Source organism: Budorcas taxicolor, chromosome 15 (assembly GCF_023091745.1).
Source record: "Budorcas taxicolor isolate Tak-1 chromosome 15, Takin1.1, whole genome shotgun sequence".
Classification (NCBI taxonomy): domain Eukaryota; kingdom Metazoa; phylum Chordata; class Mammalia; order Artiodactyla; family Bovidae; genus Budorcas; species Budorcas taxicolor.
This window is the reverse complement of record NC_068924.1, coordinates 54,793,584-54,817,651: the sequence shown is the minus strand read 5'-3', so window position 1 is coordinate 54,817,651 and position 24,068 is coordinate 54,793,584. Positions and strand designations below refer to the sequence as shown.

Here is a 24,068-nt window from a genome sequence, read left to right as displayed (position 1 = left end):
GTAAAATTCATTATTCCTGTTACTGAAATATTTCTCACAAGGTAGTAGTTTCCACTCACAATAAAGGTTTTGGCTTTCTATTTTAACCTTCCATTGAGAACACTGACTATTCTAATTTTGAATCATTTTTATTAATTTTGTAGACGAAATTTATTTTTATTTAATTTGTTTACCAGGTATTGAAACTGGTTTCTTTAGTAATTTATTTTCTTTTTGGTTTTCTTCCTTTATCTTGTGGGATTTAGTTTTCTCATTTATATGCATTCTTTATTTATGGATCATTTCTAAAGTTCTCCACAATACTGGAAATAAGAAATATTTCACTTCTTTATAAAATTTTACCTAGTTTTAGAGAACTTTATATTGAGATGTAATTGAAATACAATATTACATTTCTTTTAGGTATATATTATAGCATCAGTTCAGTTCAGTCGCTCAGTCATGTCCAGCTCTTTGCAACCCCGTGAATCGCAGCACGCCAGGCCTCCCTGTCCATCACCATCTCCCGGAGTTCACTCAGACTCACATCCATCGAGTCAGTGATGCCATCCAGCCATCTCATCCTCGGTCGTCCCCTTCTTCTCCTGCCCCCAATCCCTCCCAGCATCAGAGTCTTTTCCAATGAGTCAACTCTTCGCATGAGGTGGCCAAAGTACTGGAGTTTCAGCTTTAGCATCACTCCTTCCAAAGAAATCCCAGGGCTGATCTCCTTCAGAATGGACTGGTTGGATCTCCTTGCAGTCCAAGGGACTCTCAAGAGTCTTCTCCAACACCACAGTTCAAAAGCATCAATTCTTTGGCGCTCAGCCTTCTTCACAGTCCTACTCTTACATCCATACATGACTACTGGAAAAACCATAGCCTTGACTAGATGGACCTTAGTCGGCAAAGTAATGTCTCTGCTTTTCAATATACTATCTAGGTTGGTCATAACTTTTCTTCCAAGGAGTAAGCGTCTTTTAATTTCATGGCTACAATCACCATCTGCAGTGATTTTGAAGCCCCAAAAAATAAAGTCTGACACTGTTTCCACTGTTTCCCCATCTATTTCCCATGAAGTGATGGGACCAGATGCCATGATCTTCATTTTCTGAATGTTGCGCTTTAAGCCAACTTTGTCACTCTCCTCTTTTAGTTTCATCAAGAGGCTTTTTAGTTCCTCTTCACTTTCTGCCATAAGGGTGGTGTCATCTGCATATCTGAGGTTATTGATATTTCCCCCGGCAATCTTGATTCCAGCTTGTGTTTCTTCCAGCCCAGCGTTTCTCATGATGTACTCTGCATATAAGTTAAATAAGCATGGTGACAATATACAGCCTTGACGTACTCCTTTTCCTATTTGGAACCAGTCTGTTGTTCCATGTCCAGTTCTAACTGTTGCATCCTGGACTGCATACAGCATAATGATTTGCTATTTCTATATATTGTGGAATGATCACTGCAGTAAGTCTGGTTAAAATTCTACATCACACATAGTTTCAATTTTTGTGTGTGATGAGAATTTTTAAGAAATATTCTCTTAGCAACTTTCAAATATACAATGCTGTATTATTAACTATAGTCACCATGCTATATGCATTTTATCCCCAGGACATGTTTATTCTATAACTAGAAGTTTATACCTTTTTATCCATTTTCACCCATTTGTCCACCTCTCACTCCTCTCCTCTGGTAATCACCAATCTGTTCTCTGTGTCTGTGAGTTTGGTTGGTTGGTTTTTATTTTTCACGTATAAATGAAGTCATGTGGTATTTATCTCTTTCTCTGTCTGACTGATTTTACTTAGCATAATGCTGTCAGGGTCCATCCATGTTGTCATAAATGGCATTTTTTATATAGTTGAATGATACTCCCTTGTATGTATATACCACATTTTTATTAAGTCATCAGTGGATACTAAGGTTGTTTTCTTGTCTTGGCTATTGTAAATAGTAGACTTTTTGATAAAGGCCATTCTGATTGGCATGAGGTGATACCTCATTGTAATTTTAACTTTCATTTCTCTAATAAATAACAGTGTTGAACATCTCTTCATGTGCTTGTTGGCAATCTTTGTGTTTTCTTTGGAGAAATATCTATTTAGGTCTTCTGCCCAATTTTTTATATTGCATTGCTTGTTTGCAGTTGAGATGCATGAGTTGTTTGTATATTTTGGAGATTAATCCCTTGTCAGTCACATAATTTACAAATATTATCTCCCTTTCCGTGTGTTGTCTTTTCATTTTGTTAATAGTGTCCTTTGTTATGCAGATGCTTTTGAGTTTAAGTAGGTCCCATTTGTTTATTTTTTCCCGTTACTCTAGGAGATGTATCAAAAAAGTATTGCTGCAATTTATGTGAAAGAGTGTTCTTCCTATGTTTTCCTCTAAGAATTTTATAATATCTATTCTTATGTTTGGAGCTTCCCTGGTGGCTCAGATGGTAAAGTGTCTGCCTGCAGTGCGAGAGACCTGGGTTTGATCCCTGGGTTGAGAAGATCCCCTGGAGAAGGAAATGGCAAACTGCTCCAGTACTCTTGCCTGGAAAATTCCATGGACGGAGGAGCCTGGTGGGCTACAGTTCAAGGGGTCACAAAGAGTTGGACACAACTGAGCAACTTCACTTTCACTTTCACTATTCTTACATTTAAAGTTTTAACCCATTGTTATTTTATTTTTGTTTATGATGTTAAAGAATGTTCTAATTTAAACCTTTTAAAAGTAGCTGTCCAGTTTTCCCAGAACCATTTATCGAGGAGACTATATTTTCTCCTTTGTGTATTCTTGCCTACTTCATACATCAGTTGATCATAGGTGTTTTGAGTTTTGGGTTTCCCAGGTGATACTCATGGTAAGATCAAGTGGTGGCTCAGACAGAAAGTGTCTGTCTACAATGTGGGAGACCTGGATTCGATCCCTGGGCCAGGAAGTTCCCTGGAGAAGGAAACGGCAACCCACTCCAGTACTCTGGCCTAGAAAATCCTATGGACAGAGGAGCCTGGTGTCCATGGGGTCGCAAAGAGTTGGACACGACTGAGCGACTTCACTTTTTTTCACTCATGGTAAAGAACCTGCCCATCAATGCAGGAGACCTAAGAGATGTAGGTTCAGTCCCTGGATTGGGAAGATCCTGTGGAGGAGGACACAGCAACACAATCCAGTATTCTTGCCTGGAGGATCGCATGGACAGAGGAACCTGGCTGGCTACAGTCTATAGGGTCACAAAAAGAGTCAGACATGACTTAGCACATGTGAGTTTACTTCTGTTTTTTCCATCCTGTTTTATTGATCTATATTTCTGTCTATGTGACAGTACCATACTTTGTGCCAGTACTATTTTGAGTACTGTAACTTTGTAATATAGTGTGAAGTCAAGGAGCCTGATTCCTTCAGCTCCATTTTTCTTTCCAGTGTTTGGTTTGGTTACTCAGGGTCTTTTGTGTTTCCATACATGTTTTAATTTTTTTGTTGTTCTAGTTCTGTGAAAAGTGGCATTCATGTTTTCATATGGACTGTATTGAGTCTATTGATTGCCTTAATGGTATAACTCATTTTGACAATATTGATTCTGCCAATCCAAGAACATGGTACATCTTTCCATCTTCAGTTTCTTTCATCAGTGACTTATGGTTTTCAGAGTTCAGGTCTTTTGCTTCCTTAGGTAGATTTATACCTACATATTTTATTCCTTTTGATGTGATGGTAAATGGATTTGTTTCTTTCTCTGATTTTTTGTTGTTAATATATAGGAATGTAATAGAGTTAATTTTGTATCCTGCAACTGTACCAAATTCATTAATGAGCTCTAGTAGCTTTGTGGTAGCATCTTTAGGGTATTCTACTTATAATATCTTCTCATATGCAGTGACAGTTTTACTTCTTCTTTTTCAGGTTGAATTCATTTTATTTCTTTATCTTCTCTGAATGCCATGGCTAAGACTTTCAAAATTATGTTGACTAAAACTGGTGAGAGTGGACATCCTTGTCTTGCTCCTGATCTTAGAGGAAATGCTTTCACCTTTTCATTGTTGAATATGATGTTAACCGTGGGTTTGTCATATATAGCCTTTATTATATTGAGATATATTCCACCTATGCCCACTTCCTGGAGAGTTTTTATTGTGTATGGCTACTGAATTTTTTTCAAAAGCTTTTCTGCATCTATTGAGATGATCTTATGGTTTTTACTCTTTAACTTGTTGATGTGGTGTATCACACTGATTGATTTGTACATATTAAAGAATCCTTGTATCCCTGGGATAAATGCTACTTGATAATGATGTATGATCCTTTGAATTTGCTGTTGGTTTCAGTTTGCTAGAATATTGTTGAGGATTTTTGCATCTATATTCATCACAGTTATTGACCTATAGTTTTCTTTTCCATGATATCTTTGTCTGGTTTTTGTACCAGGGTGCTGGTAGCCTCATAGAATAAGTTTGGGAGTATTCCTGCTTCTCCAGTTTCTTTGGAATAGTTTCATGAGGATAGATGTTAACTCTTCTCTAAACCTTTGATGGAATTTGCCCAGGAAGCCATTTGGTCCTAGACTTTTTTTCTTGAAAGACCTTTGATCACACTGTCCATGTCAGTACGTATGACTGGTCTGTTCATATTTTCTATCTCTTCCTGTTTCAGGCTTGGAAGGTCGTACCTTTCTAAGAGTTTGTCCATTTCTTCCAAGTTGTCTATTTGAGGGGATGTATAATTGCTTATAGTAGTCTCTTATGATCCTGTGTATTTCTGTGATCTCTGTTGTAACCTCATATTTTTCATTTCTAATGTGAATGATTTGAGTCCTCTCCCATTTTTCTTGATGAGTCTAGCCAAATGTTTTTAATTTTGTTTATCTTTTCAAGGAAACAGCTTCTAGTTTCATTGATCTTTGCTATTGTTTTTTGTTTGTTTGTTTGTTTCTATTTCATTTATATCTATTGTGCTCTTTATGGTTTCTTTCCTTTTACTAATTTCAGGTTTTCTTGCTCTTTAGTTATTTTTTTACAACGTTAGGTTGTTTATTTGTGATTTTTCTTGTTTCCTGAGGTAAGATTGTATTGATATACACTTTCCTGGTAGAATAGCTTTTGCTGCATCTCATAGGTTCCGGGTCATTATGTTTCATTGTCGTCTGTCTCTAGGTTTTCTTTTTATTACTTCTTTAATTTTTCAGTGCTCCATTGATTGTTTAGTAGTATACTATTTAGCCTCTAAGTGTTTTTGTTTTTTATACTTTTTTCATGTAGTTTACTTTTCATCTCATAGAGTTGTGCTTGGAAAGGATGCTTTATATGATTTCAGTTTTCCTAAGTTTACTTCAGCGATCAATGCAAAGAAATAGAGGAAAAGAACAGAATGGGAAAGACTAGAGATCTCTTCAAGAAAATTAGAGATAACAAGGGAACATTTCATGCAAAGATGGGCTCGATAAAGGACAGAAATGTAATGGACCTAACAGAAGCAGAAGATATTAAGAAGAGGTGGCAAGAATACACGGAAGAACTGTACAAAAAAGATCTTCATGGGCAAGGTAATGACAATGGTGTGATCACTCATCCAGAGCCAGACATCCTGGAATGTGAAGTCAAGTGGGCCTTAGAAAGCATCACTATGAACAAAGCTACTGGAGGTGATGGAATTCCAGTTGAGCTATTTCAAATCCTGAAAGATGATGCTGTGAAAGTGCTGCACTCAATATGCCAGCAAATTTGGAAAACTCAGCAGTGGCTACAGGACTGGAAAAGGTCAGTTTTCATTCCAATCCCAAAGAAAGGCAATGCCAAAGAATGCTCAAACTACCACACAGTTGCACTCATCTCACACACTAGTAAAGTAATGCTCAAAATTCTCCAAGCCAGGCTTCAGCAATACATGAACCGTGAACTTCCTGATGTTCAAGCTGGTTTTAGAAAAGGCAGAGGAACCAGAGATCAAATTGCCAGCATCCACTGGATCATGGGAAAAGCAAGAGAGTTCCAGAAAAACATCTATTTCTGCTTTATTGACTATGCCAAAGCCTTTGACTGTGTGGATCACAATAAACTATGGAAAATTCTGAAAGAGATGGGAATACCAGATCACCTGACCTGCCTCTTGAGAAACTTGTATGCAGGTCAGGAAGCAACAGTTAGAACTGGACATGGAACAACAGACTGGTTCCAAATAGGAAAAGGAGTATGTCAAGGCTGTATATTGTCACCCTGCTTATTTAACTTATATGCAGAGTACATCATGAGAAACGCTGGGCTGGAGGAAGCACAAGCTGGAATCAAGATTGCCAGGAGAAATATCAATAACCTCAGATATGCAGATGACACCACCCTTATTGCAGAAAGTGAAGAGGAACTAAAAAGCCTCTTGATGAAAGTGAAAGTGGAGAGTGAAAAAGTTGGCTTAAAGCTCAACATTCAGAAAACGAAGATCATGGCAGCTGGTCCCATCACTTCATGGGAAATAGATGGGGAAACAGTGGAAACAGTATCAGACTTTATTTTTGGGGGCTCCAAAATCACTGCAGATGGTGACTGCAGCCATGAAATTAAAAGACGCTTACTCCTTGGAAGGAAAGTTATGACCAACCTAGATAACGTATTGAAAAGCAGAGACATTACTTTGCCAACAAAGGTCCATCTAGTCAAGGGTATGGTTTTTCCTGTGGTCATGTATGGATGTGAGAGTTGGACTGTGAAGAAGGCTGAGTGCTGAAGAATTGATGCTTTTGAACTGTGGTGTTGGAGAAGACTCTTGAGAGTCCCTTGGACTGCAAGGGGATCCAACCAGTCCATTCTGAAGGAGATCAGCCCTGGGATTTCTTTGGAAGGAATGATGCTGAAGCTGAAACTCCAGTACTTTGGCCACCTCCTGAGAAGAGTTGACTCATTGGAAAAGACTCTGATGCTGGGAGGGATTGAGGGCAGGAGGAGAAGGGGACGACCGAGGATGAGATGGCTGGATGGCATCACTGACTCAATGGATGTGAGCCTGAGTGAACTCCGGGAGTTGGTGATGGACAGGGAGGCCTGGTGTGCTGTGATTCATGGGGTCACAAAGAGTCAGACACGACTGAGCTACTGAACTGAACTGAAGTTTACCAACTCTTGTTTTGTGGCCCAGCATGTGGTCAGTCATGGAGAATGTTCCATGTGTATTTGAGAAGAATTTGTGTTCTGCTGCTTCTGGATGGAAAGCTTTATAAATACCAGCTTCTCAGGTGGCACAGTGGTAAAGAATCTGCCTGCCAAAGCAAGAGACATAGGTTCAATCCCTGGGTGGCAAGATCCCCTGGAGTAGGAAATGGCAACTCACTCCAGTATTCTTGCCTGGAAAATTCCATGGACAGAGGAGCCTAGGGGATTACAGTCCATGAGCTCACAAAGACTTAAATACAACAACACACACTTTATAAATATCAACTAAGTGTATCTGGTCTAATATGTTACATAAGGCTTGTGTTTGCTTATTGATCTTCTGTCTGGATGATCTGTCCATTGATAAAACTGGGGTGTTAACATCCTCCACAATTATTGTGCTACTATCGATCTGTCTATTTGTGGCCCTTAATATTTGTCTTATATATTGGGGTGCTCCTATGTTGGGTGTATATATAATTACAATTGTTATAAAAGCTGCGTCTTGGATTGATCCCTTGATCACTATGTAGTGTTCTTCTTTGTCCATTGTAACAGTCTTTATGTTAAAGTCTATTTTGCCTAATGTGAGTATCGCTACTCCAACTTTCTTTTGATTTCCATTTGCATGGAATATTTTTTCTATCCCCTCACTTTCAGTCTGAATGTGTTCCTAGCTATGAAGTGGGTTTCTCGTAGACAGCATGTATATGGGTCTTTTATGTATCCATTCAGCTAGTGTATGTCTTTTGATTGGAGCATTTAATACATTTACATTTAAGTTAATTACTGATATGTATGATTCTACTGCCATTTTCTTAATTGTTTTGGATTTGTTTTTCTAGGTCTTAATTTTCTTTCCTTCCTCTTTTGTTCTATTTTCTTATGGTTGATGACTAAGTTTATAGTGCTGTGTTTGGATTCCTTGTGTGTGTGTGTGTGTGTGTGTGTACACATGCACACATCTAATTAGTTTTGGGTTGTGCTGTTTCCTTGAGGTTTTGATACAGTAGTCTGTATATGTATAAGGTTGTATTAAGTTGCTGGTCTTTTTCTTGCCTAGAGAAATTCTGTTAACATTTGCTAGTCTAGTGGTGCTGAATTCTCTTAGCTTTTGCTTGACTGTAAAACTTTCGATTTCTCTGTCGATTCTGAATGAGAGCTTTGCTGTGTAGAGTATTCTTGTTTGTAGGTTCTTCCCTTTCATCACTTTGAATTTATTGTGCCACTCCCTTCTGGCCTGCAGAGTTTCTGCTGAGCAATCAACTGATAACATTCTGGGGATTCTGTTGCATGTAATTGGTCACTTTTGCCTCATTGCTTTTGATATTTTTTCTTTGTCTTTAATTTTTGTGAATTTGACTACTATGTGTCTTGTCATGCTCATCCTTGTGTTTATATCCTGCCTGAGTTTCTGCATTTCCTGAACTTTAGTGACTATTTCCTTTCCCATGTTAGGGAAGTTTTCAACTATTATCTCTTCAAATAATTTTTCAAGTCCTTTCTGTCTCTTCCTTCTAGGACCCCTATCATGTGAATGTTGGTGAATTTAATGTTGTCTCAGAGGTTTCTTAGACTGTCTTCATTTCTTTTCATTCTTTTTCTTCTGTTCTGCAACAGTGATTTCCACCACTGTGTCTTCCAGACCAAGTATCCATTCTTTTGCCTCACTTATTTTGCTACTGATCCTTTCTAGTGTATTTTTCATTTCAGCCATTGTTCATCTATGTGTGTATGTTCTTTAGTTCTTCTTGGTCTTTATTAAACAGTTCTTACATCTTTTCAATCCTTGCCTCCATTCTTTTTCTGAATCCTGGATCATCTTCACTGTCAGTATTCTTAACTCTTTTTCTGAAAGCTTGCCTCTCTCCACTTCACTTAGTTGTTTTTCTGGAGTTTTATCTTATTCTTCATCTGGGACATAATCCTCTGCTGTTTCAATTTTTTCTTGTTGTTTTGTGATTGTGGTTTCTATTCCAAAGGCTGCAGAATTGTAGTTCTTCTTGTTCCTGCTGTCTGCCCCTCTGGTGGGTGATGCTATCTAAGAGGCTTGTGCAATTATAACTTTGTTTAAGAAATCAATTTATTAGCAGTTTTATCTCATAAACTACTTTAGACACACAAAAAAAACCAGAGATGTTAGAGTCCAGAGCTCTTACACAGACTATAGACATTAATATGGTGGCTTGCTGTTATGTAAGAAAACATATATTTATATGGATAAAAAAATTTGCTGAAATGAAAAGTATTAGCTATGTGAAAGCAGTGAATTTACAGATGACTTTTCCTCTTTTGACATTCCAGAATTTCTATATTTTTTTTTTACTGAGTACAAAGCTTTTGAGTATTCTAAATAGTATTCTAATTCTAATAGTACTCTAAATAGCTTTTAAAAGCCATACAATTCACGCAGAACCCCATTAGAGTACATAATTGTCTATAGAACAGACTTAAAACTTCTCAAATAAATATCCCCAAAGGGTATCTATTCCCAAATTGCTTTTCTTCTTAGCCCCTGTTTTCTTATGTCTCATCTAGTCCAGTCTTATCCCTTATCCTTGACACAGATGCTACTAATTTATGTATTTTAGGAATTGAAACATATTTTTGCAGGGTTGTTTTCCTAGGTTCAAGAATTTGGTTCTTTTGGTCCCTTGTCTTGCTGAGTGTCCTTGGGATCCTGGCTGCCTACACAACAATGCTGGTGGTGAGTAATGTTTCCCATTTCTCCCACCCCCTTCTCGAGTAGCCTCATGAGGTGCTCTTGTCTGTGGTATGGTTCCCAATTGGTGTGGGAGCCCTCAGATCACTCTTAGCAGAGTTTGGGTTTATATCAGCCCCTTGAGTGTCAGGGAGGAAGGATAGATTGTGGGGGAAAAGGCTTGTGCTTTTAGAAGGTATGTCTTTCTACTTTGACCCTTTGAAAAGGAGGCAGGACATACTTTTTCTCTTCCTCTGTTTCGTGGCTTATTTTCTGGTTCACTCAGTATTGTCATCTTAGATGCTAACACCTTCACATGGCAGTACTTTTACACATTTAACTATTCGTTTCATAGCGCATCTCCTGAGAATCAATCTTTCTGGGCCTTACAAATTATCTAGCGTGTTACATCTGCTATACTGTGCAGTGCTAGTCCCCTAGTCCAGGTGCAAAGTACATTTATTTTAGCAAGTGTCTTTACACAGTAGAGACCCTGCCTGTTTCCTGACATAGTAGTATATGTAGTCTGAGAAATTCCCACCAGACATAGTAGTGTCATGTAGTATGAGAAACTGAGGCCAACCAGTAGCGGAATCTGTAGAAGTGGAACATTTATGGGAGACTAATGTTTAGGTTACTGGAGTTTTTCGGTACCCACTTACACGTAGGACATGTATATCTTTCTCTGATTTCATAATTTCTTGTCCCCACTGATTTCTTTTCTGATACTAAAAAAACCCAACTCCCAAATCAGTTGACATTTGCATTAACTTTTCTTTCAGCAAAATATATTGACTATTGTATGAGCCATAAGTACTGAGGTTACAGAGATCAAAGACGTGCAGTTTCTGTATTTATTCAGGGCACTCCAAAGACAGAGGTATGAGAAATAAAGTTACAATAGTCCTTAATTCAATGAGTTTAGAATCTAGTAGGGAAGTAAGTCCTAGACAAAAATAACCAACGCAGACAGAGCATTATAATTGTCATTAGAAGGCCTAAATAAAGTTCAGCATGGGTTCTGAGAAGGAAGAGGTAACTTTCAGTCAAGAGGATTAAGTGAAACTTCTTGGAGGAGGTGGCAGAAAGGATGGTGGCCTTGAAAGGATGTTGGATTTAGACACGTGTTTATGGGAGTGCAGAAGAAAGTCCAGACCATGGCAACATCATGACAAAGTCAGTAAGACAGAGATATATGGAGTTTGAGTAGATAAGAGGGAAGAATCAGTACTGTTAGCATGTAGGGGATAGTGAAGAAAAATGGGGAATATGGTTAAAACAATAGACTTGTGATAGATTTTGTAAGGCCTAAAGAGTAGGCTAAGATACTTGATATAAATCAGATTCTATAGGATTATCATTTTGAAAGGCATTGTGTGAAGGGTGTCTGTAGACAGAAATTAGTTAGAAATTTTCTATTTAATGAGAAAAATGCAGATGAATGATGTATTTGGGACAAGAATCTGGCCACCGACTTATACTACTCTCATACATGATCAAAATAAAACTAAGATGGACTTCCATTGTCCGATAAGCCATGTGTTTTTTAATAGGCTTCTCCTCTACCCTCCCTGTTTTTGGATACACTGGCAACAAGGGAGGAGACCTAGATTCTGTTTCTGCTTAAAGTTATTTTGTAACCTTGACCAAGTCACATAACTCTTCTAAGCCTCAATTTCTTGGTTCAAATGAGAATTATCATAATATTTACTGATATTCTATAGGGCTTCAGTTCAGTTCAGTCGCTCAGTCGTGTCCGACTCTTTGCGACCCCATGAATCACAGCACACCAGGCCTCCCTGTCCATCACCAACTCCCGGAGTTCACTCAACTCACATCCATCGAGTCGGTGATGCCATCAAGCCATCTCATCCTCGGTCGTCCCCTTCTCCTTCTGCCCTCAATCCCTCCCAGCATCAGAGTCTTTTCCAATGAGTCAACTCTTCGCATGAGGTGGCCAAAGTACTGGAGTTTCAGCTTCAGCATCATTCCTTCCAAAGAAATCCCAGGGCTGATCTCCTTCAGAATGGACTGGTTGGATCTCCTTGCAGTCCAAGGAACTCTCAAGAGTCCTCCAACACTACAGTTCAAATGCATCAATTCTTCAGTGCTCAGCTTTCTTCACAGTCCAACTCTCACATTCATACCTGACCACTGGAAAAAACATAGCCTGACTAGACAGACCTTTGTTGGCAAAGTAATGTCTCTGCTTTTCAATATGCTATCTAGGTTGCTCATAACTTTCCTTCCAAGGAGTAAGCGTCTTTTAATTTCATGGCTGCAATCCCCATCTGCAGTGATTTTGGAACCCCCCCAAAATAAAGTCTGACACTGTTTCCACTGTTTCCCCATCTATTTGATATGAAGTAATGGGACCAGATGCCATGATCTTCATTTTCTGAATGTTGAGCTTTAAGCCAACTTTTTTACTCTCCTCTTTCATTTTCATCAAGAGGCTTTTTAGTTCCTCTTCACTTTCTGCCATAACGGTGGTGTCATCTGCATATCTGAGGTTATTGATATTTCTCCTGGCAATCTTGATTCCAGCTTGTGCTTCCTCCAGCCCAGCATTTCTCATGATGTGCTCTGCATATAAGTTAAATAAGCAGGGTGACAATAGACAGCCTTGACATACTCCTTTTCCTATTTGAAACCAGTCTGTTGTTCCATGTCCAGTTCTAACTGTTGCTTCCTGACCTGCATACAGGTTTCTCAAGAGGCAGGTCAGGTGGTCTGGTATCCCCATCTCTTTCAGAATTTTCCAGTTTATTGTGATCCACACAGTCAAAGGCTTTGGCATAGTCAATAAAGCAGAAATAGATGTTTTTTTGGAACTCTCTTGCTTTTTCCATGATCCAGAAGATGTTGGCAATTTGATCTCTGGTTCCTCTGCCTTTTCTAAAACCAGCTTGAACATCAGGAAGTTCACGGTTCACATATTGCTGAAGCCTGGCTTGGAGAATTTTGAGCATTACTTTACTAGCATGTCAGATGAGTGCAATTGGGCAGTAGTTTGAGCATTCTTTGGCATTGCCTTTCTTTGGGATTGGAATGAAAATTGACCTTTTCCAGTCCTGTAGCCACTGCTGAGTTTTCCAAATTTGCTGGCATGTTGAGTGCAGCACTTTCACAGCATCATCTTTCCGGATTTGAAATAGCTCAACTGGAATTCCATCACCTCCACTAGCTTTGATCGTGTGATGCTTTCTAAGGTCCACTTGACTTCACATTCCAGGATGTCTGGCTCTAGGTGAGTGATCACACCATCGTGATTATCTGGGTTGGGAAGATCTTTTTTGTACAGTTCTTCCGTTCTTGCCACCTCTCTTAACATCTTCTGCTTCTGTTAGGTCCAGACCATTTCTGTCCTTTATCGAGCCCATCTTTGCATGAAATGTTCCCTTGGTATCTCTAATTTTCTTGAAGAGATCTCTAGTCTTTCCCATTCTGTTCTTTTCCTCTTATTTCTTTGCATTGATTGCTGAGGAAGGCTTTCTTATCTCTTCTTGCTATTCTTTGAAAGTCTGCTTTCAGATGCTTATAGCTTTCCTTTTCTCCTTTGCTTTTCACTTCTCTTCTTTTCACAGCTATTTGTAAGGCCTCCCCAGGCAGCCATTTTGCTTTTTTGCATTTCTTTTCCTTGGGGATGGTCTTGATCCCTGTCTCCTGTACAATGTCACGAACCTCTGTCCATAGTTCTTCAGGCACTCTATCTATCAGATCTAGTCCCTTAAATCTATTTCTCACTTCCACTGTATAATCATAAGGGATTTGATTTAGGTCATACCTGAATGGTCTAGTGGTTTTCCCTACTTTCTTCAATTTAAGTCTGAATTTGGCAATAATGAGTTCATGATCTGAGCCACAGTCAGCTCCCGGTCTTGTTTTTGCTGACTGTATAGAGCTTCTCCATCTTTGGCTGCAAAGAATATAATCAGTCTGATTTCGGTGTTGACCATCTTGTGAAACTGTTTATAGGGTTTGGTAATGTACAAATAAATGGCCTGGTGACTCAGTCAGTAAAGAATCAGCCTGCAATGCAGAAGACCCAAATTTGATCCGTGGGTTAGAAACATCCCCTAGAGAATGAAATGGCAACCCACTTCAGTATTCTTGCTTAGAACATCCCATGGATAGAGGAGACTGGTGGCTATAGTCCATGGGGTCATAAGAGTTGTGCACAACTTAACAACTAAACCACCACCAAAGTACAAATAGAATCATATCCATAGAATTATTTTGATAAAAAGGTGATTGCCTTATGCATTCAAACTCTCCTTAATAACCTAGGAATCTGAAGACTCCAGTTTTCAGTCTGTGACTTGGTGATTACATAGATTCAAACCTAATTAAGGTTTATTGACTAATACCAATGTTAACAGCAGTGGTTAACAGTTGTAACAATGGCACTGGTTCCTCAAAGAAGAGCTTTTAAAAAAAAAAAAAACTATTTATTTGGCTGTCTTTCGGTCTTGGTTGCATAGTTCAAGGTCTTTCATTGATGTGTATGGACTCTCTAGTTGTGGCGTATTGGTTAAGTTGCTTCTCTGCATGTGGTATCTTAGTTCCCCAGAAAGAGATCAAACCCTTGCATCACAAGGTAGATTCTTAACCACTGAACCACCAATAAAATCCCAAAAAAGAGCTTTTAAATGACCTTTGGAAGGGCTGGCCCATGACCTCTGTTCTCTCACTAGTGTCTCTACCTAATACCAGGAATAAGCTCCATCACACAGAAAGGAAAATTGGTAGAAACTCGGGAAGGATATCAGTGTACTGATTGTTACAAAATCCAAGAGAAGATAATAAATTCTCTCTGGATTGCTGGTGAAAGTTACAGCTAGGAAGTAACACATGAACTGTGTTTGATGGGTCCATGGCATGGGGAGGGAGAGCTTTTTAGGCAGAGGAACAGCATGGCAAACTCTTAGATGATGAACAGGGCAGGTGTAGCAAAGAGTGAATGAAATGCCAGACTGTGAAAGGAATTTTGAGTTCAGTTCTGGGTAGCATCTTGGTTTTTTCTCTTTCATTGTTTTTTTTTTTTTTTTTTTTCAGGTATTTGGATTTTTGTTGTGTTGGGAAAAAAATGAACTATACCTGCACTGGTATCATAAGGTAGGACATCTGAATCTTCATAGGAGATCTGAAACAAGGACTGGCACTAAGTGTTAAATACAGAGCCTCCCTTTCTTTGTCTCCCTTAGAAACAAGAGACCTGCTTACACTGTCTCAACTGAAATCATTCAGTTTCTAACATGTGGAACTGGCTTACTGACCAAGCTGAACCCAAACTTTATTTTTTCTCACTACTCCATGTTAAACTCATTCTGTGATTCTGTTCTTCCCATTCCCATAAAATCCTGTGCAAACTCCATTGTTTTCCCAGTCCTTTATAGTCACAGAACTTTCTTATTTCAGTCATTAAGAATTTTAGTTTACTGTAGTAGACCGAGCTTTCCGGATGGCTCAGCGGTAAAGAATTCTGCAATGCAGGAGACACAGGAGACGCAGGTTCAACTTCTAGGTCAAGAAGATCCCCTGGAGGAGGGCATGGCAGCCCACTCCAGTATTCTTGCCTGAAGAATACTGGTGGACTGCAGTCCATCGGGTCACAAAGAGTCAGACCTTGTTGTAACCTAAATGGAAAGGAAATCCAAAAAAGTGGGGATATTTGTATACATACAGCTGATTCCCTTTGGTGTACAATAGAAACTAACACAACCTTGTAAAGCAACTATATTCTAATAAAATTTTTAAAAATAAACAATGTATGGCAAAACCAATACAGTATTGTAAAGTAAAATAAAGTAAAAATAAAAATTTAAAAAAAACTAATTATATTCTACTTTTAGTGTACATATTTAAAAGCAATGTACTTCTTATTTATTTTACCATTTTATTGAGATATAATCAACATGTATTTCTCTAATATAATGTTCATATTTCAGTCATAAGGAAACAAAAATAATATACAAGCAAAAATTTAATTAAAAAAATAAATAAATAAAAATTTACTGTCAGTAACAAAGGATCCATATCTGGTCTGAGGAAGCAGGTATCACTGACCCAACATCTGAAGACATGCAGCTCATTTCTAACATGCAGCTCATTTCCTTCCTCATTTTGTTCTGCCATGGGCTTGAGCATCTCTAGCACAGCCCCTTGCTATTTATAGGCTTTCAGGTATGGCTTTGATACCATTCCTTGTATTTCCTAAAATCCAGGAACATGTCAAACTCTGAGTGGTCCCCTTAAATTTCCTTTTACTCAAAAGGGAAGGATGAACTGAAAATGCAAATTTAAGAGTTAGAATGAATGGAAATTGAAATCGCAAGATCATACAGGGAAACAGGAAATTGAAGAGTGAACATATAGGCCTTACTGAGATCCTATGGGTTTTGGAGTTGGGACACCATGAGCAGTTAGTCACTACCAAGAGAATTTATGGGTTAAACCATTCTAATTACTATTCCAGGCTTGTGTGTATTACAGAAACCATGCTTACGTTGTCTCTGTCAGTGAGTGCTGCTACTTGGCATCTGCCTAGCAGAATCTCATCATTGCCTTTGAACTCAGGAAGCCAGTTTCAATGGCAGCACTTCTCACCTTTATCCAGGCATAAAGGATGGCCACTACAGTGCTTTTCAAGGATGCTGACACTTTCCTTACCAATGTGTTTCTCAGTGTCCTCTGAGACCTCCCATAGAGCATGATATAGAGTGGCTTAGCTCATCATAGGTGATATTAACAGCATTCCAGTAACCTTTTCTCAATAAGTCATTAGATTCTTTCTTCCATATTACACTAAGAAATTGCTGGTGTCCCAATTTTATAAAGTATGGGCTACTATTGAGCTGAAACTCCAGTGCTTTGGCCACCTGATGCGAAGAGCTGACTCACTTGAAAAGACCCTGATGCTGGGTAAGATTGAGAGCAGGAGGAGAAGGGGGCGAAAGAGGATGAGATGGTTGGATGGCATCACTGACTCAACGGACATGAGTTTGGGCAAACTCTGGAAGTTGGTGATGGACAGGGAGGCCTGGTGTGCCGCAGTTCATGGGGTTGCAAAGAGTCGGACATGACTGAGTGACTGAACTGAACTGAACTATTGAGCCAAGGTTTCAGATACACAAACAGAACCACTCTGAGATGCATAATACCTGAATGCTGATACACTGAATTTAGAATCTCTGGTAAGTGCACATGTATCAATAAATTCAGCCTGGTTTAATATCACTTTATTTTCTCCTTGTCTAGCATCCTTAATATTACATTGTTTTTTCCTTGGCAAGCATCCTCAGAATCAATTCTGACACATATTCTATAGGATTTTTGTTAATAAATTTAACAAAGCCATTATCTCTTCAGGTATTCTGTGATCTAATTCCAGTTACGAATGCATAGCCAATGAGAAGTGGTGGAGCTGGTTATTAGAGGAGTTGGAATACCCTTGGAAGATGACTGATTTGTGTGGACCTTTAAACCCTTGGCCTTTAAGTCTCCCTGGCAAGGGAGTTTCTTTAGGGCTTGGAATTTCAGTGTGAAAAGAGTAAACCTGGAAGGAAAGGGTTAGCAATCAGGCCTATAGTGTATCCCCTTCTACTTAAGTGTGCTCAGAGAACAATGAATGACCTCAATTAAAACTCTTTATTTAAAAAAATCTATATATAACTAATAACCCAACCTCCTAATAAACATACTAAAGATATTTATTAGCCAAAAGATAATGGAGAGTCCTTATCTATGGAAATTTCTAGGAGGATCTAAATCGGTATATCTAGGTTGCTACAATAAGTAAACTTACCTGGAATTTATAGATTTGTAAGGTGGGAAGCATGGCTGGCTGAAGTTGTGCAGTTAACAAAATATATTTTTAAAAAAATGATGCACCATAACCCAAAAGTCCTTCTGTGGAGAAATGTTTCCACATACTTTGCTTAAAACACACCTCACAGGTTGAGTCCCAGACCAGAATATATCGTAATGTAGGAAAGACCTTTTTATGAATAGCTACTTTTGACAGACCTCCAAGGGAAACTGTTTTATCTGTACCTTATAATTGCCTTAAATCATTAGTAAAGCTTGGTGTGGAATAAAATCACAGAATTGCATGAGATTCAGGTGAGTCTCATTCATCTATTAAAGTTTGTATTGTGATGCATTTGGTTTGCTAATAAGTTATGTAAGATTTTAATATCTACATAGACCTATGTATAGAAGCATTTGGAATGTCATTTTTGTTTCCTATAATGTCCTTGTTGAGTGTGAATATCAGTGTTTTTGTTGGCTTCAAAAAACAAGTTCGAGAAAATTCCCTCTTTATTCTTTGGAAGAGTTTTTTAAAGTTGAAATATTTCTTCCTTAAATGTTTGAAAAATTAACCCTGAGGGCAGCAAGGCCTGGAGTTTCTTTTATGAGGTTTAATTACAGATTCAGTTACTTTCATAGATAAAGAATTATGGAGGAGTGGAAACCAAGTACTGTCTAGAGGGCTACATCCATATAGAAAACTATCTATGTGAAGGGAGGCAGTTAAAGTTATGTATTCTTGGTCTCGATGTTCATTTCCTATGACCAAATATAGTTTTGTGGCCGGCAGGGTTTTTTCATCTGTTAACCAAATATTTATAGAAAGTTTATTATGTGTCAGACATTCTAAAGACAATAAATATATAATCATGAACATTATCCCTGATTTCATGAAGCTTATAGTCTATTTGGGGAAAGCATACATTGAACAAAATACTGTTTACCTGAGATTGTATTGAGTCATATTTTTAAAAAGAGAATATTTGTAATGGCTACTGTTGAAACTAAATGAGACATGCTAAGCAATGTTGAGGGCCAAGCTGACATGGAGATAATAAATCAGTAAAGGAATCAGACCACATAGCTGTGTAGGTTTGTTTGTTTTCCAACCATGGTGCACAAAAAAGACTTCACAGCAAAGAAGGTGGATTATTAGATCCATGGATTATTAAAGAATGGTTAGATTAAAAAAGATGAGGAAATGAGGTCCCTGAAACTGTGAGTACATACATGGCAATCCACTCCAGTATTCTTGGCTGGAGAATCCCATGGACAGAGGAGACTGGCAGGCTACAGTTCATAGGGTTGCAAAGAGTCGGATATGACTGAAGTGACTTATCACACACTCATGCACATTTCCCAAGGACAGTTCTAATCCAAGATTAGTGTCTAAAAGTCAAAGTGAAAGTTGCTCAGTTGTGTCCAACTCTTTGTGACCCCATGGACTAATTCCATGGACTCCATGGAATTCTCCAGGCCAAAATACTGGAATGGGTAGCCTTTTCCCTTCTCCAGAGGATCTTCAAACCCACGGATAGAACCAAGGTGTCCTGCATTAAGGGCCGATTCTTTACCAGCTGAGCCACAAGGGAAGCCCAAGAAAAATGGGTAGTCTATCCCTTCTCCAGTGGATCTTCCCAACCCAGGAATCAAACTGGGGTCTCCTTCACTGCGGGCAGATTATTTAACAACTGAGCTATCAGGGAAGGCCCAAAGAAGTCAAGATATTCTTTTTATTTCCCTAGATCATGGTTCTGATAGTGATTCTGTTTTGCTCATTTTTGATGTGGATTTTATTAACTTTTTGGAGAGAGAGATGGCTCACCATTGGGCTGTCACTGCAGGTAAGCACCATCCTTAGTAGTAGCCCTGTCTGTCCAGATGTGTTCAGCCTGACTTTTGGCTTTCTCTCAGGTCTTTGCTCCCTACATACACCTGAGCAGCATATCTGCAATGGTTTTGCTTTCCTGGCCTGTGGCCTTCTACTTGATCCATTTGGAAGGAGAAGGTATGTCCTAAGGGTGGAACTTTCCCTGATTCTTCCAGCTCTGACTTTAGCTAATGTACTTCACTCAGCCAAACAAGGTTGGTAGATAGCCAGCACTGTAGCTTTTTGAAATTCATTTAGCTTGTTACTCAGGCATGCTTCTGGTCAAACTCACAACCCTACATGGCCTGTCATAGCATTTCTCTGATCAGACAGGCCCTCTTCTAAAAAGGGATTCTCCTTCTAGAAAAATAAGAATTTTCTCTCTATTGTTACACATTGACTGTCTGGGAATAGGTTGAAGTAGTTGTGGGGAGGGTAGAGGGAATTTTAATTTTATTTGACCAGTGATGGTACAAGTCAGAGTTCTTTTAGTTTATATTCAAATATTACTATTTTCAACTCTAGAACCAAGTACAGATATCCCCTGGACACATCTTAGTACTTCAAAACAGTCCCCAGTGAAATATCATGGAAACAAACAAGAGTCAAGAGCTGTATATGAAACTATTTTGAGAATGGAGTTCTCTCTCAGCACACTTACTGAGAAACCAGGAGGACCTTCTTCTATGTCTTTTTTTTCACTGCTGGTTAAATAGGGAGTGCTTGCTTCCTGACTTGTGCAAGGATGCAGGAAAGAGAAAAACTCGATTGGTAGTGTTGTCATTGAGTGTACACGTGTGTATGTGCATGTGACCAGTGGGTTTTAGGAAATGTTTCTGGGGGCAAGGACTTACAGGGCACAAAAATGACTCTTTTGTTTTTCATTTCCTGAATTTTAGCTAGAATGAGAAGAAACCAGAATACTAGTGAAAGAAGAAGAAACAAGTGGTGTAATATGCTCACAAAGTTGAGAGGTTAGAGCTGGCAGATCTAGATTTGAAAGCAACATAGGTGGTAATTTTAAAATGTACAAATGGGTAAAATCCTCCAAGATCTAAAATAGTATGTGTTGGGGAGTGGCCAGTGATAACAGGTATTATGGTCAGGCTGTGTATGTGTGTCTGTGTATGCGTTTGTGTGTGTATTTAAGAGATGAATGAGGAGAAAGAGAGAAGTGTCTACTATTTACTGAGAACCTGTGATGAGTCAACACTGTCATATTTATTACATGAGACAGATGTTAGTAGCAAAATAATTCCATTTTTCAGAATGAGAAAAGTAAAGATCCGAAGAGGTTAAACAACATGTCTAAGTCATAAAATTAGAAAAGAGTAGTCTCGCTTTGAACTTGGATTTCTTTTAGCTAGTATCCCTTCTACTATCCCTCACTGCCTTCAGTACAGGGGCATTTTAGGCTGATCCTTAAGGGCTTGAGGACTTACTCAGAACCAACCAAACTACTCCTCCTTCTGAGAAGTTATTCCTTACATTCCCTCTCCTTCTACCTCCTGTACAACTCAGTCCCTTGTAAATTTGCAATTGCAATAATTTTGACTTAATAACACTTTTTATTTGAATAGTTCTTTACTTTCAAGTCACTGAAAGAATATGGGGATATGACAGAAATTGAGAGTAAATCAATGAGTCCACAGATTCAATGAACCCATACACTCGGTATTTACAGACTGTTGTTTTGGGGATAGTTATTTGCTTGGGATGGTTCTGCATTCCTCTTTTCTTTTTTGTCACTTTCTCCTTCCAACTTTTTCAGTTCTGCAAGTGGTTGTTGGACTGCCCTTCCTTCTTATCCTTTTATGTCTCTATGTGGTGCCATTTGGGACTTACTCTCCCTGTGTTCAGGAGAAGGATAAATTAGCACCCAAGCCGGATTTCTTTGGTCATAGAGGTGCACCCATGGTAGGTCTGAGCATGACGGATGTGAGTAAGTACAGATGTGCATGAGTGCGGATGAGACAATGGCACATCAGATCCAGGAGCCCCTGGAGAAGTAAAGAGTTGGCTTGAGATGACAGGAATAAGGAGTTAAGTGTAGAAGTTGGACTTGAACCCAGGTCACCTAATTCTCAGTCTTTTTTCTCTTTATTGTGCCCAGTGACATTGCCTCAGATGAGCCAAATCCCCAAGTCAGGTTCAATAGAGTAGAATGTAGACAGATTCCTTAAAGAAAGAGCCAAGGGAACCAAACTCTGCTTCCTAAAGTCTTTTCATTACTGGGACCCTCCCTACCCTACAAGGGATGTTGGCAGTAAAGACTGTGAGATTAAAGGCCTGATGTCCTTTTCTTACACAGCTGGGACCTGAGAATACCATAATGTCCTTTGAGAAAGCTGTTGAACAAGGGGCCCATGGACTGGAGAGTGACGTGCAAATAAGGTAGGAAAGAAGGGGCCAGGGTGAGAGGAGAAAAGACCAATGCCATGGACGACTCCAGCCTGGCCCAGGCTGTAGAGAGGGCAAGCCCGTGGGAGTTTCTCCCATGTCCACATGGGACATCGCACATGACACACATACATGAACCACTTCTCCTTTACAAATCACATATCTGCAACCCGTACATTCTCAATCACAGGCTCATACACCACTCTGTGTAGTCTCCACACATAGCTCAAATTTGTACCCCCTACAAACATGCTTATAACTCGTTCCCATGCCCTACCTTAGCAATCTATTTAATTAACATTCCCTGAGTACCTACTATGTTCCTACTATATCCTCCTTTTGAGTGCTGGGGAGAAGCAGATGAGTGAAATATAGTCCTGCCTAAGAGCTGTTCCCAGCCAGTGAAGGAGATAGGGCATGTTTACAAATAAATACAGTACAGGACCATGTGTGGTGAGGGCCGTCCAGAAAAGAATAAGGCAATGCAGTGGAACCTCAGTGGAGGAGGGTGAGTCCCCCTCCTACTCTGTGGAAAATGATCTTTGTGCTCAGAACTCTGTTTGTGTGGCACCTTGAAGGAAAAATAGTATTTTCCCAAGCAGAGATGGGGAATCTGGGTAGAGGCAATAGCTTAGCCAAAGGCATCCCAATGAGAAATAACAAGTTTGTGGATCAGTACATGATAAAGCCAGGATTAGGACTAGATTTCTTGACCCAAACTAGGGTTCTTGACATTATCTGACAGTGGTGTTACTCAGCTGTTTCATGCAGGATATTTTAAGCAGAATTGAAACGATGTTCTTTCAGAGCTTCTGGGTTCATTGTGCAAGTGCCTAGAGGTCATGGCCTAATGTGGTCATGATGTTGAGCCAATGAGCTCCTGGCACGTTTTCTTTCTCTCTTATCTTACTTATGACTTCACCTTCAGTGTAAATGACCCTTCCAACCCTTCAGTTTCTCTGTGTCTTGATGTCTTCATTTCCCATTACCACCTCCTCCCCATACCTCCACCATACACATTGATGGTCATAATCTAGGTTTTATCACTAATAAATACTGCTTATCAGCCATAGTCTAGCCAGAACAGGAATAACACAGCAGTAACTACAACAGGAAAATGTAATATCAAGAATTACTAAGTAGTAAAATGGGGAAAGACTCTGATGCTGGGAGGGATTGGGGGCAGGAGGAGAAGGGGACGACAGAGGATGAGATGGCTGGATGGCATCACTGACTCGATGGACGTGAGTCTGAGTGAACTCTGGGAGTTGTTGATGGACAGGGAGGCCTGGCGTGCTGCGATTCATGGGGTTGCAAAGAGTCGGACACGACTGAGCAACTGAACTGAACTGCTCTATTGTATCATTTAAAGTTTATGTTTCCTTGTTAATTTTCTGTTTAGTTGATCTATCCATAGGTGTGAGTGGGGTATTAAAGTCTCCCACTACCATCTTAACCATTTTTAAATGTATGCTTTAGTTGTAACATATATTATTTACCTGGAATTCAGCTGCAGGAGCTGCTTATATATTTTTGAGATTAATTCTTTGTCAGTTGCTTCATTTGAAATTTAGAAAGATGGTAATGATGACCTTTTATGCAAGACAGCAAAAGAGACACAGATGTAAAGAACAGCCTTTTGAACTCTGTGGGAGGAGGCTAGGGTGGGATGATTTGAGAGAATAACATTGAAATATATATATTATCATATGTGAAACAGATCGCCAGTCCAAGTTCGATGCATGGGACAAGGTGCTCAGGGCTGGTCCAGTAAGATGACCCTGAGGGGTGGGATGGAGAGGGAGGTGAGTGGGGGGTTCAGGATGGAGAACACATGTACACCCATGGCTGATTCATGTCAGTGTATGGCAAAAACCACTACAATATTGTAAACTAATTACCCTCCAATTAAAATAAATTAATTTTTTAAAAATTTTTAACTTAAATAAAAATAAATAAAACATATATTATTTATAATATTGCCTAACTTCAACTGTTTATCTCCAAAACTGTTTTTATCTTGTAAAACTGAAAGTCTGTACCCATTAAATAATACTTCCCAATGCCTCCTCCTCAGCCCCAGACCCTGGCAATCCCATTCTGCTTTCTTCGTTTATGATTTAGTAGACTACTTCATGTAAGTGGAATCATACAGTACTTTTCATATGTTACTGGCTTATAT

The 24,068-nt window shown here is 39.1% G+C and overlaps 1 protein-coding gene across 1 annotated transcript in view; it reads left to right on the top strand.

Annotated features, from left to right (window-relative positions):
* Positions 1–24,068, top strand: part of LOC128059925 (glycerophosphodiester phosphodiesterase domain-containing protein 4-like) — a 93,681-nt gene that overhangs the window by 3,694 nt on the left and 65,919 nt on the right. The window contains exons 3-9 of the mRNA XM_052652174.1: positions 9,717–9,810; positions 14,863–14,922; positions 19,362–19,460; positions 19,531–19,624; positions 20,386–20,460; positions 21,258–21,403; positions 21,798–21,880. Of these exons, the coding sequence (XP_052508134.1) occupies positions 9,717–9,810; positions 14,863–14,922; positions 19,362–19,460; positions 19,531–19,624; positions 20,386–20,460; positions 21,258–21,403; positions 21,798–21,880 (651 nt within the window). The remainder of the gene's footprint in view (positions 1–9,716; positions 9,811–14,862; positions 14,923–19,361; positions 19,461–19,530; positions 19,625–20,385; positions 20,461–21,257; positions 21,404–21,797; positions 21,881–24,068) is intronic.